Source organism: Curcuma longa, chromosome 1, assembly GCF_044706935.1.
Source record: "Curcuma longa cultivar G26 ecotype Majalengka, Jawa Barat chromosome 1, ITB_CL_G26_1.1, whole genome shotgun sequence".
Lineage (NCBI taxonomy): Eukaryota > Viridiplantae > Streptophyta > Magnoliopsida > Zingiberales > Zingiberaceae > Curcuma > Curcuma longa.
The window spans coordinates 18,243,319-18,257,826 of NC_133861.1; the positions used below are offsets into that span (position 1 = coordinate 18,243,319).

The 14,508-nt window shown below is 33.7% G+C and overlaps 2 protein-coding genes across 2 annotated transcripts; both read left to right on the plus strand.

The window, feature by feature from the left end:
• Window positions 1-3,227: 3,227 nt before the first annotated feature.
• LOC141846628 (beta-glucosidase 12-like) lies at window positions 3,228-9,334 on the plus strand. Its single transcript, XM_074734669.1, has 13 exons — window positions 3,228-3,314; window positions 4,458-4,527; window positions 5,553-5,611; window positions 6,221-6,296; window positions 6,368-6,445; window positions 6,522-6,609; window positions 6,751-7,003; window positions 7,111-7,226; window positions 7,312-7,529; window positions 7,627-7,658; window positions 8,516-8,618; window positions 8,717-8,828; window positions 9,076-9,334. Exons 3-13 carry the CDS (start codon window positions 5,561-5,563, stop codon window positions 9,245-9,247), a joined length of 1,299 nt encoding a protein of 432 aa, XP_074590770.1. The 5' UTR covers window positions 3,228-3,314; window positions 4,458-4,527; window positions 5,553-5,560; the 3' UTR covers window positions 9,248-9,334.
• A 2,155-nt stretch (window positions 9,335-11,489) lies between these two features.
• Window positions 11,490-14,350, plus strand: LOC141843430 (serine--glyoxylate aminotransferase-like). The gene is made up of 6 exons (XM_074731497.1): window positions 11,490-11,555; window positions 12,387-12,660; window positions 12,861-13,145; window positions 13,317-13,683; window positions 13,787-13,997; window positions 14,067-14,350. Exons 2-6 carry the CDS (start codon window positions 12,456-12,458, stop codon window positions 14,202-14,204), a joined length of 1,206 nt encoding a protein of 401 aa, XP_074587598.1. The 5' UTR covers window positions 11,490-11,555; window positions 12,387-12,455; the 3' UTR covers window positions 14,205-14,350.
• The last annotated feature ends 158 nt before the right edge of the window (window positions 14,351-14,508 follow it).

The following is a 14,508-nucleotide window of genomic DNA, read 5'->3' on the forward strand; positions in this document are numbered from 1 at the left end:
TTTTAAAAAAAATATAGAGAGTAAGAACAATTTTAAAAATGATAGTAAATTGTTATATAAAAATTAATTGAGTTAATTGGTTATTTAAATGAACTTTAATATTTTTCTTCTGTGTATTTGTTTATTAAAAGTGAGGTTTGAAGATAAAATAATTATATAATATTTTTAATTAAAATTATTGATAATTTAATTATTTTAATATATTTATTTATTTATTTTATAGACCACTTAAATTGATTTATTATTTTATTATTTTTTTTAGTTTAAGATTTATAGATCTTTGTCTAAATCTAATTTTCAGTTCTCATATAAAAATAAATGATAATTAAAAAATTAAATTTAATAGTAGGGGCTCATGGATTGTCCATGGATGAGTGAGCAATTTAATATGTTGGATACCATCCGTGGTGCTAGTATATATATAGTAGGTGCTCATTATGATATATATATACACATGCAGCGTCCGTGATTGAATGTGCATCGAGGTGAGTTAGCATCCCTGAAAGTGATTTGAGAGCCTCGTGCATTCAATCACAAATGAATGTCACGTACAAGAAGCCGCACAAGATATCAATTATATATATATATATATATATATACCATACACATTCATTCTCCATGAGCATTTAGTATTAATTTTTTAAAAAATAATATTTAAGCTAAATAAATTAAAAATTTAAAGAAAAAAAATAACACTAGATACCACGGGAGGTTCAGGAATGGATGTGACAAAACTAAGAAAATTTTGACTTTAAAGCTATAAGAATATAAATAGAGATCTAAACCCCTATAATAGATCTCCTTTTTCATTTGAACTTACATTGTAACGATCCAAAATGCCTAGCTAGTTAAGCAACATCTAGAAATCAATAGCAAGAAGTAGACTCAAGCCTGACTTGAACATGGCCTGAGTCTATAATTAGTTTCATGGACTGAAATCGTAATCAGTCTGACTAAGTGTTGGGCTAGTTATGATTTCAATCCATTAAAAATCGTTGAACCGATAGTTTACTGTCAGATTTAGCCCGCTCAAATCCGTCGATTCGAATTTTTTTTTTTATAACCATTGGAACCAGCAGTTTCGATAGTTGGAACCATTGAGGTTTTTTCAATGATTAAAATCGTTTAATCATTTTTTGATCAATAGTTATGTTTTAATGTCTTTACTCTTTAAATTTTATAAATAGAGAGAACTCATTTTATTATTTTCAATTATATATATATATATATATATATATATATATATATATTTTTAATTTTTATTCTCAATTCTGTAATTCCTACGTACTTATAATTTTAATTTTATATAATTTTGACTTTTACTTCTGACTACAATGAAAGGAGACCAAGACTATAATGAAAGGAGACTAAGGAACTTCCAATTTTACACAATTTTAGTGCTAGATTTTTTAAATATATTTTAATCGAGCACTAGTGTTAAATTTGGATTGAAACTATTACCAATTAAGGATGAGCATGAGTCCTCCAGCCAGCTCATATCCTAGCACGAACGTTATAAATTATATTAAAAAGTATTTTTTTTATTAAATTGTTATATTTAATACTAATAGTTATTATTTTATATTATTCTCAATAACATATTTATTATTTGAAAATTTTTCTTTATTTGGTCTGTGACTTGTAATATTAAATTATTAATATCAATGCCGCAAAAAATAATATTAATGCCAATTTAATTTAATAGGTTATCCTGCCTGATTACACTATAGCTACGTCGAGGACCCAGTTCAAGCACAGTTCACATTTGGCTTAATCGAAACTTTTTAAAATAGAAAAATAAAAACCTAAAGCTATTATTTTATAGAAAAAACTGTTTTTGTAATTTAAAATGTTTTAAACTTTTTATATAATTTTAGAATTTAAGGCAAATCGTGTCCAATTTAGTAGAACAGTTTTGACAGCTTAAAAGTTAAAATATCATATCGAACAATTACTAACGTCGAGTGATTAAAAAAACGTCTAAATCAGATCCTATTTAAATTATTGCTTAATCTGCAATCTAATTTTAAAAAATGTGCACAATGCACTTAAATAGACAAAGCACCCGAAGATAATAGAAAAATCCCCATCCACATCCCATATCATATGCATATGCATGATTTTAAAGATATTATAATTAATAATTAATGTATATATTAATATTCAATTCTGTGAATATAGTTAACGTGGATGAATATATATATTTATTTAATATATAATAAGAATAAGTCTCATTAGTATTAATATTAAAATAATTATGAATGTCTTTTAATAAAAGAGATATTAATATAATATGTATGCATGTGATAGGTAAGTACTATATTTTATAAAGGTATCATATATTAATGTTCCCTAAGAATATAAATATAAATCGTTCAAAAGACAAATATGGACAAATATAATTGTTGTTGAGCTTTGTTATAATGCAACCAATTAATAAAATATTAAACCAATCCTCATTTTATGTATTTTTATATATATTTTATTATCAGTTAAAGATAGTGAATAATTGCATTCCTTCTGAATGTTCCACCATTAAACGTATCATTTTTGATATGTTATTGATGGCATTAAACACATACTAAAAAAAATAATGATGATAAATCTTAGTCAGTCTCATGGACTCAATCCCTGGGGTTGATTGGTCCGGTTCCATGGAAGTTTCCTACCGACCATCAGGGTAAATCGGGAAGCGCATACGGCGGCCAATCCAGATGCCTAGCATATTCTTTGATTGTGTTCCCTATTTGAAAGAAAATTCCTGAAATATTCGTAGCTGAGGATCGTTCTCAGCATTAAACACATACTAGATGCATGAGTGAGTATACATAAATTTTTTATTTAAGAAATATTTATTTATTTCTTTCAAATATAGATAAATAATTATTAACATGAGTTGTAAATAAGTATTATAATTGAAGTAAAATCCAACACTTGAGAATGCAATTGAAACTATCCAAAACAAACATTTGTTATCTTTGTAATTAAAACTTCAACAATTAAACGCCAGATTTGAAATAAATAAATAAAAGTTTTCCCCAGTTTCACATGGAATTGTAATTTTCTATATGTGATTATTAGCTATTACTTAGCGAGAGATGTCGAGCAGCTTCCACTATATATGTCGTTGGCACTCATCAGTCAGCATGCGCCAACTCGTGCCTTGTGGTAAAATGGGATTCCATGATTCGTTGTCTCTCTTTGTTCTTCTTCTTGTGGTAGGAGCTCCGCTACTTGAATCGAAGGCGGCGTCGATCGACCGGAGCTCCTTCCCGGACGGGTTCATCTTTGGCGCAGCCTCTTCGGCTTATCAAGTAAACAATAAGCAAGCGCAAGAATTAATCTCTTACAAAATTAGCCGCAAATCTCAGTTTGCATAATGCTGTTTGTTCAAATACCTAATCGCTTAAATCTGAAATTTTCGGTTTGCCGCTCAATATTTCTCCATTCCAATTTCCAGAATTTTTTTCTCAAACAAATCGTATTCCATTTCGATTCCGGAAATTAAATATTCAGAAATTCTATGAACAATACTTTTATTTTTGTCTTTAAACTTTGGGAAAAAAGAAGTTTTTGGGAAGTTTCATCAAAGTTTTTCTCAATTTTTTTTTCGGCCTTCGACTGCTCGCTTTTGCCACACCGCACTCGGGCGCCTAGTACAATGGCCGCCGGGTGGTGGGATCGTGCCGTCTGGTGGCTGCTTCTGGCGATCTAAGTGAGTCCACATTCGTTCTCACAGCGGTCGCTGGTGAGTTCCATTTTGGTAGCCTTTCATTGCTTTAAATGGTTGCGCGAGAATGCCATTCACTTCCGGGTAAGGGCGAAGCAAGAAATCTCGCTTTGGGCTTCATCTCGGACTTCTGCGTAGTAATCTCTACATATTTTATTGCTATTTCAGAAACTACTTGTGAGTAGTTAGTTTCCTCCTACGTACTTCATCTGCTATTTGTTCTTTCTTCAAATTTCCATCTGAGATTTAGAAGATAATGTGTTTCAATTGAGAGGGAAGGTCTTCTTTCTCTAAAGGAAGAAGACTCCGAAGTGAAATCGGTAATAAACCCCGCTATCAGCAAAATCAATTCCGCCTCACTTTATAAATACCTTTAGTTTCAATATATATTTTTTAAAATTTCCTCTAAAATTTTAAAACTTTAACTCATGCCAATACTCGAATTTTACTATTATCAAACCATCCTCAGTTCATAAACTTAACTTAGTTTGTCACAATGGAAGACAAATGATGTTATGAACCTTGAAGGATATACAATATTGAAATTCAAGTATATTTAGTTCATAAAGTAAAAACACATTTGAGACTTTGCAAAAGTAAATTTGGGGACAGTGATCAAATCTTCCATTTTCCTATCCATGTTATGTATGTGATCTGTTAATTTTTGTTGATTTAATGATTGTAATTGTGCTTTGTTATTGATTTAAGTTTAATTTGATGAGCATAGTACGAAGGTGCAGGAAGGGAAGGGGGAAAGGGGCCCAGCATATGGGACACTTTTACTCACTCACACCCAGGTTTATATATCTACCTCCAGTAATTATATACCCCGTGGAGAAATAATTGTTTATTTATTCAAATGAAAAGATCATCAACCTCTATGTTTCTTTTTCAAAATATTTCTTATATTGTCAAAATATCAATTTGGATCAGGATTCAAATTCCTTTCAATTTATCTCTTATCTTAAATTACATTTAGTCAACTAACAACCAACCCATCTAGTGTTCATGTGGTTGCCATATATGAACAGGGCAATACTTGATTTGCTTGTCAGGTGACAATCATATGATGTTGATCATTAGTTGATTTGATGGTATGTATTTTGAGGATAAACCGAAACGAAACTTGATACTTAGTAAAAAATCAAGTACTAAACATGACATTTCCTTGTTAAAGGTACAAGATGACTGTTCAAAAGCAAAATAAATTAAATCTTTTTGTCAATCTTTTTTTTCTTTTTCTTTTTTGTTTTGCTTATGGGCTTTAGATGGTTGGCTCTTTGTATAGGTGAGTTTGATTTAAGAAAAAAATATTTATCCTAGATTTTGGGTCCTAAAGAATACCTTATACAAAATTGATATTATCCCTTGAAAGATTTCATTTGCACCTAAAGTTTCGTTGGGTTCTCAATTTAATTTGTACTACTTTGTTTAAACAATTGGCTCATTGATTTTTCTGTGTTGGATTTCCTTATGATTAATTTTCAAACCAAAGTATACCCACTTTAATGAAAGTTACATGAGTATTTTATTTCAAAATATTTTTGTGAAAGAAAATTACAATATTTTGGAAGAAAGAGAGAAAATGTGTAAAAGTAACTTTGAAATTTCAATAACTATTTTATGAATCAAGTTTAAAGTGGAAAATTGAAAATTTCCTAATCCATAACACCAACTTCAGATATAGTAGTAACACAAATCTGGGTAACTAGCATATTTAAAATGTTTTATTTGTATAGAAGACAATTAATTTTATGAGATGATTCATTTAATTTTTTTAAGATAAAGCATTGCTTGAATACTTAATATCTCAATGTGGCAGAGAAAATAATGGATGGTAGTAATGGAGATGTGGCATTAGATTCTTACCATCGTTATAAGGTAATTTAACTATGACTTTTTTTGCTAATTTTGACAAAGTTTCAAAGCTAATTCTTCAATCAAGGATCCAATTTATTTCAGTATATGTATGTTTTATTGTCATCATATATTCCTAATACCATGTTGAATTCAGGTGAAGCCCGTTCCATTTTAAAATGATTAGTCATTTAGGAGCAGGACTCCCTATGTGGGACTAATGGATATAGAACATCTTAGGTTTAACATAGTCATCAGATATGTATAATGATCGTACTGTGTAGAATGAACAAAATACTAATTGCATTTTCTACATGTATGTTTAAATAAGAGTAAGTTGTTTTTTAAAATTAATTTTTGCAATTAAGTATTGTATCTCATTTATGTATACAAGTATGCCTTTTTGTTTTATGTAAACTATACAAAATTTTGGTTATGTTTCATTAAAGCACATAATCTTCTATTATGTTTTGTGAGCATGCCAAGATTGTTTTGTTTGATGGAATGACTAAGATGAAATGAAATGGAGGTTTAAGAATTGTATTGAAGTTGAAAAAAAAATATGTTAAAAAATGAGAATCAAACTTTCTTAATATATTGTTTTTTATAATTTTGAAACTAAGCTGCATGCAGGAAGATGTGTCTCTTATGAAGCAGATGGGAGTAGATGCCTACAGATTTTCCATTTCTTGGCCAAGGATATTACCAAGTACTTATAAATTAAGGTCGTAAATATAATTAGAAGATTATATTCATATTAATATATGGTATATATTTCAGACGGAAAGCTCAGCGGAGGAGTCAACCAGAAAGGTGTCAAATACTACAACAATCTCATAAATGAGCTCTTGTCTAATGGTATAGTTTATATTAATTTCAACTTTAGTTTGACTATTTTCTAGTTAAAACTATTACTTAAACTGTGTGTGCACAGGCTTGCAGCCTTTTGTGACCCTTTTCCACTGGGACTTGCCTCAAGCATTAGAAGACCAATATGGAGGCTTCTTGAGCCCCCTCATCATGTTTGTTCAATTACTTGAACTTTCTCTAACTCACTATATGTTTTCTTCCCATTTTGCACCACAACAATTTATAGTTGTAGGCAAAATTACAACAAGTTTGTGATGAGTTACTACTTATCTTACAATCATCTTGTTCTACAGTAAAGACTATCATGACTACGTGGATGTTTGTTTCAAGGAGTTTGGAGATCGTGTGAAGTACTGGATCACTTTCAATGAACCCCTCATTTTTACAACTATGGGTTATGCATCAGGAGAATTAGCACCCGGTCGTTGTACTCCTACAATAGGCAATTGCACTGCAGGAGACTCAGGTAAGGAGCCTTATGTTGTGGCTCACCATCAATTGCTAGCTCATGCTGCTGCAGTTAAGCTATACAAGGACAAGTATCAGGTAAACTGCTACTGCAAGCTAGGCCTCTGTTCCAAATGAAATGAATTTTGATATGTAAATATAGCTTATGAGCTAGGCCTAAATGGTTCTAAATTACATTCACGTAGAGCCATCAAAAGGGGAAAATAGGAATTACACTAACTACAACATGGTATATTCCTCTCTCAAATTCTAAGTCCAATAATGATGCAACTCAGCGAGCATTAGATTTTAGTTATGGATGGTAAGTCATAGGCAATACCTAATTTAATCAATTTTGTTCGAGATCAATCAACACTAATTCTGCAATTTTCTTGGCGGATGTGTAGGTTTATGGATCCCTTAACTCAAGGAGACTATCCATTCATTATGAAAAGTCTTGTCGGTGATCGTCTACCCAAGTTTATGCATGAGCAATCCGAATTGGTTAAGGATTCATATGATTTTATTGGACTTAACTATTACACTGCGAGTTATGTATATGGTGTTCCTCTGTCTAGGGTAGTCGATCAAAGTTACATGACAGATTCTTTCACTTTGACGACTAGTAAGTTGAATGCAAACATTATTTTGATTCATTATTTGGGTGAATTTTTACCAAACATAAAATTTTAACTATTTTCTTCATTTTTCATAATCAACAGCGGTTTGCAATGGAGTTCCTATTGGTCCTGTGGTAACATTTCATACTATGCTGGTTATTTTTTTGTTGGACATTTTTAGTTACAAGATTATTTAATGCCACACAAGAAAAGATATTCAATCTTCATGATATTTTTACTAAACTACATAGATAAATATATTGATTCAGTACTACTATTCATACTGGCTTAGAATGATGCAGTACAGGCACATTTTGGCTGGACCAGTTTCATACTTTCATTCAGAGTTATCCATTTTTACATTAAAAAATATAAGAAAACAGATGACTAAATTAAAGCCTAAAGTAAGTGAAAGTGATTTCTTATTCATAGTTTTACTTTTTGATAGTAATTGTCACATCTGTATCGACATTCTTAACTTGACAACAAGATTAGTGACAACTCAAGGAACAAGTTCAAAGGACTACCATTGATATGTTTGACCAAGTATTCTTAAGTTACAATGATTTTAATACATTCATGTTACTCGAGAACCCTTAGTCACATTTAAGATTGATGGCATGGGCTTTGTGCATTGCAAGTCCTTGAGGAAGATTTAGGAGGCAATGAGTGAAATTTTTTGAGATTTCAAGAGAGGTTAGAGATAATTTAAAATTTGAGGGAGTTTAAAAAACCTTGAGATGGAGACTCATTTGTAGATTGCAAACAACCTCAAATGGGGTATGTGGCACGGTCTTCATGTTGATCCTCAAGTTAGCGGCGTGTGCCAGGCTTTTTAACCAGTATGCTGCGACAATTGACCCATGCTAGACTAGGTTAAGAATCTCCACTTGGTTTATAATCATAATTTCTTCACCCAATTACTGATCAGTTTGTTCTATTAATTTCATTAAAAATCTTAGCCGTACTTGTTTAATGAGACAATTTGTAGGCTGCCTCAAGTTGGCTCTACGTCTATCCAAAAGGATTAAGGGACCTCCTAGTGTACACCAAGGCAAAGTACAATAATCCAGTCATCTACATCACAGAAAATGGTAACAAATCCCTTGTGTTTTCTCATCATTAATTCTATTTCAGCTTTATAATATTCCAAGAAACCAATGCGTTTATACACCCATCTTTTGTCTAATAGGCATAGATGAGTTCAACAATGCAACAGTACTGCCACTGGAAGAAGCACTCAAAGATAAGATGAGGGTTGATTACTTCAAGGGCCATCTTCGCTACCTGCAAAAGGCTATTAGGTGGGTAAAAACATATGTTCTTTGAATCTTAATGGATTAACGTGATTTATAATTCCTAGATGATTGATTTTGGTGCTAAAACTGATAGTTTTACAACTGGATGGGTGGGTGTGAGCCAGCCGGATGACCCACCCTTGTTCATGGTTTCTCTGATTCTGGAATTTGTACATGGTTCTGGTTCAACATGTTGAATCAGTCAACTTTGAAAACACTGATTCAATATGAGCTCGCTGTATATATTTTGCAGGAAAGGTGTTGACGTGAGAGGATTTTTCATGTGGACACTACTAGATGACTTTGAATGGAACTCTGGCTACACTATCAGATTCGGTCTCCACTATGTGGATTTCAAGAACAGGTTGAAGAGATACCCAAAGAGTTCTGCTCTTTGGTTCCAGAAATTCCTCAAGAGACCGTAAGTGTACTCCTCCGATCTTGATTCAGGATTATCTTCTCAATTTAATTCGCTTTAACTAAGTTCTTGGCTGTACTGTAAACTTTCAAATGGTTGCCCAATGACTGGCATTGGTTGTCTGTCTTCAGTAGCTCCTTTCATTTTGGTTTTGTTTGATTATGTGGAAAGGTTTGAGATGCCAGTTCAAAGCTGAGATGCTTGTTCACTTTAAGTCACCTTTTACGCTTGCATAGCTTTTAAATGGATTGCTTTTTAGAAGCTTGATTGATTAAATGAACCAGGCCATATGGTCGAGTACTACTGGATTCTCTCTTGCAAACTTATTTTTAAGTGTTCTTTAAATTGCACATCAAAAATTAAGGCAAACAAAAAAAAAAATCCTGCAAACCACAGCGTCCCATGGAATAATTCATCATGCATTAGTTGGAGAACAAATGCATCGATGTTTAAGCACTACATCGATCCCGAAGAAATAAGAAAGGTAACAAACAACAACAGTCAACACCACCATCTAGGGCAAGTAGAAAGCGAAAAAGGAGGCGAGGGAGGTTGCTATGGCGACGCCGACGGCCGGTGCTACTACTGCGAACGCCCCGCTGGTGGGGGCCGGAGCTGGTGCCTCCACGGCCAGAGCAGCAGTGGCGGAGGCGGCCATGACGATGAGACCGGCGCTGAGGAGCTTCTTCATCTCCATCACTGAGCTGAAGGGCACTTGAGAATTGAGATGAAGAGGGAAAGAAGCTATGGTCTCTCTCTTTAAGCTTGAGGAGTTGGGAAAAGAAGGGAAGAGAATTTATAGGGAGTTTAGAAGAAATTAAATAATTAATTTAGTTAGTTAATTAATTAACTAAATTTTCGAGCCGACTGTGTGCTGTAAATGGCCTGATCGGTTACTTGCCCGCATGTGCATGGCAATCGGACAACTCTAGAAAACTTTACTTATTAATAATAATAATAATAATAATAATAAAAAACTTGTATGTTAATAATTAAGATAAATATTTGTCCATCGGAAATGAGAATCTTTTCTTCTGCAAAAAAGTTAGAATGGTCGGATGATCAGAGGAGGTAAATCAAGCAGTACAGTTGATAGGATAGTTGCAATTGCAATTAAGAAAGAGGGGCCCATGCCAGTAGCTCACCAGCACAAGCCAACTCAATAGGATTATAGAAAAATCAAAACTCGAAAAGTCATGATTTACTTTTTTTAAAAAATCATTATGAAATTAATATTGAAGGACACTCCGGATGAACGTCTTCAATTTTTTTTCCACGTGGAAGCAATCAAAATGGAATGAGGATGGAATTACTAATTTTTTAATTATATTGTCATCCCACAATGGCATGGTAATCACACCAGAATGCCGATTACTTTTTTCAAATACTTTGATTTCTTTCTTTGAATAAAACTATTTAGGCGAAACATTTTGAAAGACTAGCGCAGTTAAAAATCAAATATATAAGAAAGACAATTTTTGTCAATTTATTTTTAAAAATATCTTAGTAATGAAATGAACTGTATATAATACTAAAATTTGAAATAGGAAATGTATTATTTTAAATTGATTGATTCTCTATATCAATATATTTTATCGTTTTATTAATGATACCAAACATTTAAAATTATTGCGATCAATCTAAATTTTAAATGATATATCTAAATTAAATTATTGTGTAATATAAAAAAATGATATCGCCCGGGCGAAAACCCCATTTAAATTTCAAACTCGCCGGTTAATTGTGTGGACGTACGTCGTGAAAGCTCCATCGTTATCTCACTTGAGATGAACGGAATTTTAACTTTTGTCCCATTGCAGGGAAGGCATCAACACGGGAACGAGAATCCACTGCTTGTTCTTAATTTTTGTCCGTACGATCTGGTTAATACTAATCAATGAGATGTATTCAAAATACTGATAGAATCAGACGATCAAAAGGAATTAACTCCTTAATTTCTCTTCATTTTCCAGGATTTTTTTTCCAAGTCGCGTACTCGCGTTAATTTTAGGAAGGAGATATATAGTCATGAGGAAGCTGTGGTCAGCGTTCCTGAAACGCGCAACGCCACAGTTCATACAAATTACGAATTAAAAGCCTCCACTTTATCCTCTCTTCCCGAAAACATACACTTGTAGAGCTCAGGAAACTCTTATCCACCGCGCGGGGCCCAGCTGATCGACAGCGTTGTGCGTAGGCGCCATTCCGTTACTATAAACATTTAGCTACTGCTTTTGCTCTCGCCTCAACTTTCTTTCTCCCCTCCACCCGCGACTGGAGGAAGAAGAAGAAGAAGCAGAAGAAGAAACGCAAAGGTACGTAGCACTAATTATCTTTCTCATAAACTGTCAAGTATTGTTACAAGTTTTCTTGATTCAGTATTCCTTTTTCTTCCTCAACGTTTACTTAAAATAGTTGGTGGTGGGAGAAATCGCCTGTCTAAGGTCACAAATCTTTCAAACAATTCTGAGGAATTTGATCATCATAGTTGACAATATGGACACGGCTATGGTTCAAGGAATATGAAAATCCAAGTGTCTAAGAAAGAAAACGATGGAATATAAATGAAGTTTAAGATCGTAAAAGTAAACTAACATGTTTTGGTTCATACTCCACAAACTCTGGCACAAACATCATTGCAATTTGGTACATGTGAAAACCAAAATAATTATGATACTTAGAACTTATATTTCAGAATCAGTGTGCAGAATATATAAGAATCATGTGTAACAAGCCTGTGCAGGATGTAGGAAATTTATACTGTCATCAGTTTTTATTTCCATCCTTTATTTTGTTATCCAAGGTTAAATTCCTGAAAACAGTACAAGGTTATTCCTATCAAGTTTTCTTATTGGATAACATATAATCTAACATCTATTACACAATTATCCTTTAGATATAGTTACTATATACTTTCTCCTGAAGGAGATAAGCTTACAGATATACGTTATCTGAGAGCTTTGTTATCCTATTAAATGGGGGGAAAAAATACAAGCAAAGCACAAAGATAATTTTTTCTTAAAAAAAGACTGTTACCAATTATTGAAGTAAAAAATGTACTTTTGTTGCACAACCAAGATTGCATGCACTACTGGACTGCAAAGCTGAGAAATGAGACACTCATCATCCTTCTTGTGGACTTTCAGGTGAGCTTAATAGCATCCATCTGAGCAGAGTCATCCTTCTGTGGCAAAAAAAATTCATCAGGAAAAAAAATGGACTTCGTCTATGGACCTGGGAGGAACCAACTGTTTGTTCCAGGGCCAGTTAATATTCCTGAGCCAGTGATACGGGCAATGAATAGGAACAATGAGGACTATCGCTCACCTGCAGTGCCTGCGTTGACAAAGACTCTTCTTGAGGATGTTAAGAAGATCTTCAAGACGACTACTGGAACACCATTCATTATCCCAACAACAGGTATAATTTGTTCCTCCTTTGTTAGATTTTTTTTTCTTTCTCCATTGCATTTTGCATGAAAATTTCCTTGTGGGATGATTTTGAGCTTTAACAACCACAGCAAACTATGCCGAATAATCTTAAAACAAATCTCGATTATAAGTCGAGCCTTGATTGTTCAGACTTGCAATTTGCTTCTTATAATGAGGTCTTTGGATCAGGTACTGGGGCATGGGAAAGTGCACTTACTAATACTCTATCACCTGGAGATAAGATTGTGACTTTCCTCATTGGACAATTTAGTCTTCTCTGGATTGATCAACAGAAACGCCTTAACTTCAATGTCGATGTGATCGAAAGTGATTGGGGACAAGGTGCCAATCTTGATGCATTGGCTTCCAAGCTACAAGCTGACTGGTCTCATTCGATCAAGGCTGTCTGCCTTGTTCACAATGAGACGGCGACTGGAGTGACCAACAATTTGGCAACTGTAAGGAAATTGCTTGGTATGTCAAACAATCTAGTCATCAAAAAATAATTCTCTAAATACTAAATACAGCATATCATCAGATATTATCATGATACACAATAATTTAAATCTTAATTCTCAGGGTTCAATGCTGGTATAGATTTTGTTTCTAATAGATACATTTCTCTCAATGAATCTGGATCTGCAGATGAGTACAGACATCCTGCATTGTTCCTTGTCGACGGAGTCTCATCAATATGTGCTCTTGACTTCCGCATGGACGAATGGGGAGTCGATGTCGCTTTGACTGGATCTCAGAAGGCTCTTTCAATGCCTACTGGGATGGGATTTATATGTGCCAGTCCTAAAGCTCTTGAAGCCGCCAAGACTGCTAAGTCTCTGAGAGTGTTCTTTGACTGGAATGACTACTTAAAGTTCTACAAATTGGGAACTTACTGGCCCTACACGCCTTCCATCCAACTTCTATATGGACTTAGAGCTGCCCTCGACCTCATATTTGAGGAGGGTCTTGACAATGTGATATCCAGGCACAACCGTCTCGGAAAAGCAACAAGGTAAACAGACAGAGAATAACTGTTTGACATACAACTGTTCATCTTCCTTTCGGGTCAATGAACATAAGCTAAATCCTAATGTTTGTATCAAAAAAATTAACAGACTTGCTGTTGAGGCTTGGGGCTTGAAGAACTGCACACAGAAGGAAGAATGGTTCAGTGATACTGTCACTGCTGTGTTGGTTCCCTCTTACATTAACAGTGCTGATATAGTGAAGAGAGCTTGGGAGAGATACAATTTAAGCTTAGGATTGGGACTCAACAAAGTGGCAGGCAAAGTGTTTAGGATAGGGCACTTGGGCAGCCTTAATGAGGTATTGATTCCCTTTGTTTTTTCTGATCAAAGTAGTTTCGATTTATGCTTTGTTTTTTGAGTTTTGCAGCTTCAATTGCTGGGTTGCCTGAGTGGTGTGGAAATGGTACTCAAAGATGTAGGATACCCAGTTAAGCTAGGAAGTGGAGTTGGTGCAGCAGCTGCTTACCTTCAGAACATTACTCCTATGATACCTTCTCGGATATAAGGACCACTCTGGTTCTTTGCTTGAATCAATTAGAACCGGAATACTTATGAACTCCTTGAATTCTCAAGCTAAATGTATATTGGTGAATTATTATCTCTGTACTGTGTTCAAAGCAATACCAATCTCATCTGGTTTTAGTGTATTCATTTCCTTATCCTTGTCAACAACTTATATTTCAGTGGTTAGATTAAATTTCTCTGGTCCCTAAACTTCTGCTATTAGTTACAGTAATGGGTTTTATTCTGTTGTTGCTAAGTTAATAATAAGCAAAGATATATAAGATTGGGAAACTACAAAATTGGAT

Excerpts from the sequence above, each read along its gene's own strand:
- LOC141843430 (XM_074731497.1), top strand. The coding sequence starts at position 12,456 with ATGGACTTCGTCTATGGACCTGGGAGGAACCAACTGTTTGTTCCAGGG. Across the intron at positions 12,661-12,860 it reads ATTCATTATCCCAACAACAG|GTACTGGGGCATGGGAAAGT; the intron begins GTATAATTTGTT and ends TCTTTGGATCAG. Across the intron at positions 13,684-13,786 it reads CGTCTCGGAAAAGCAACAAG|ACTTGCTGTTGAGGCTTGGG; the intron begins GTAAACAGACAG and ends AAAAATTAACAG.
- LOC141846628 (XM_074734669.1), top strand. The coding sequence starts at position 5,561 with ATGGATGGTAGTAATGGAGATGTGGCATTAGATTCTTACCATCGTTAT. Across the intron at positions 6,297-6,367 it reads TTGGCCAAGGATATTACCAA|ACGGAAAGCTCAGCGGAGGA; the intron begins GTACTTATAAAT and ends TATATATTTCAG. Across the intron at positions 8,619-8,716 it reads CATCTACATCACAGAAAATG|GCATAGATGAGTTCAACAAT; the intron begins GTAACAAATCCC and ends TTTGTCTAATAG.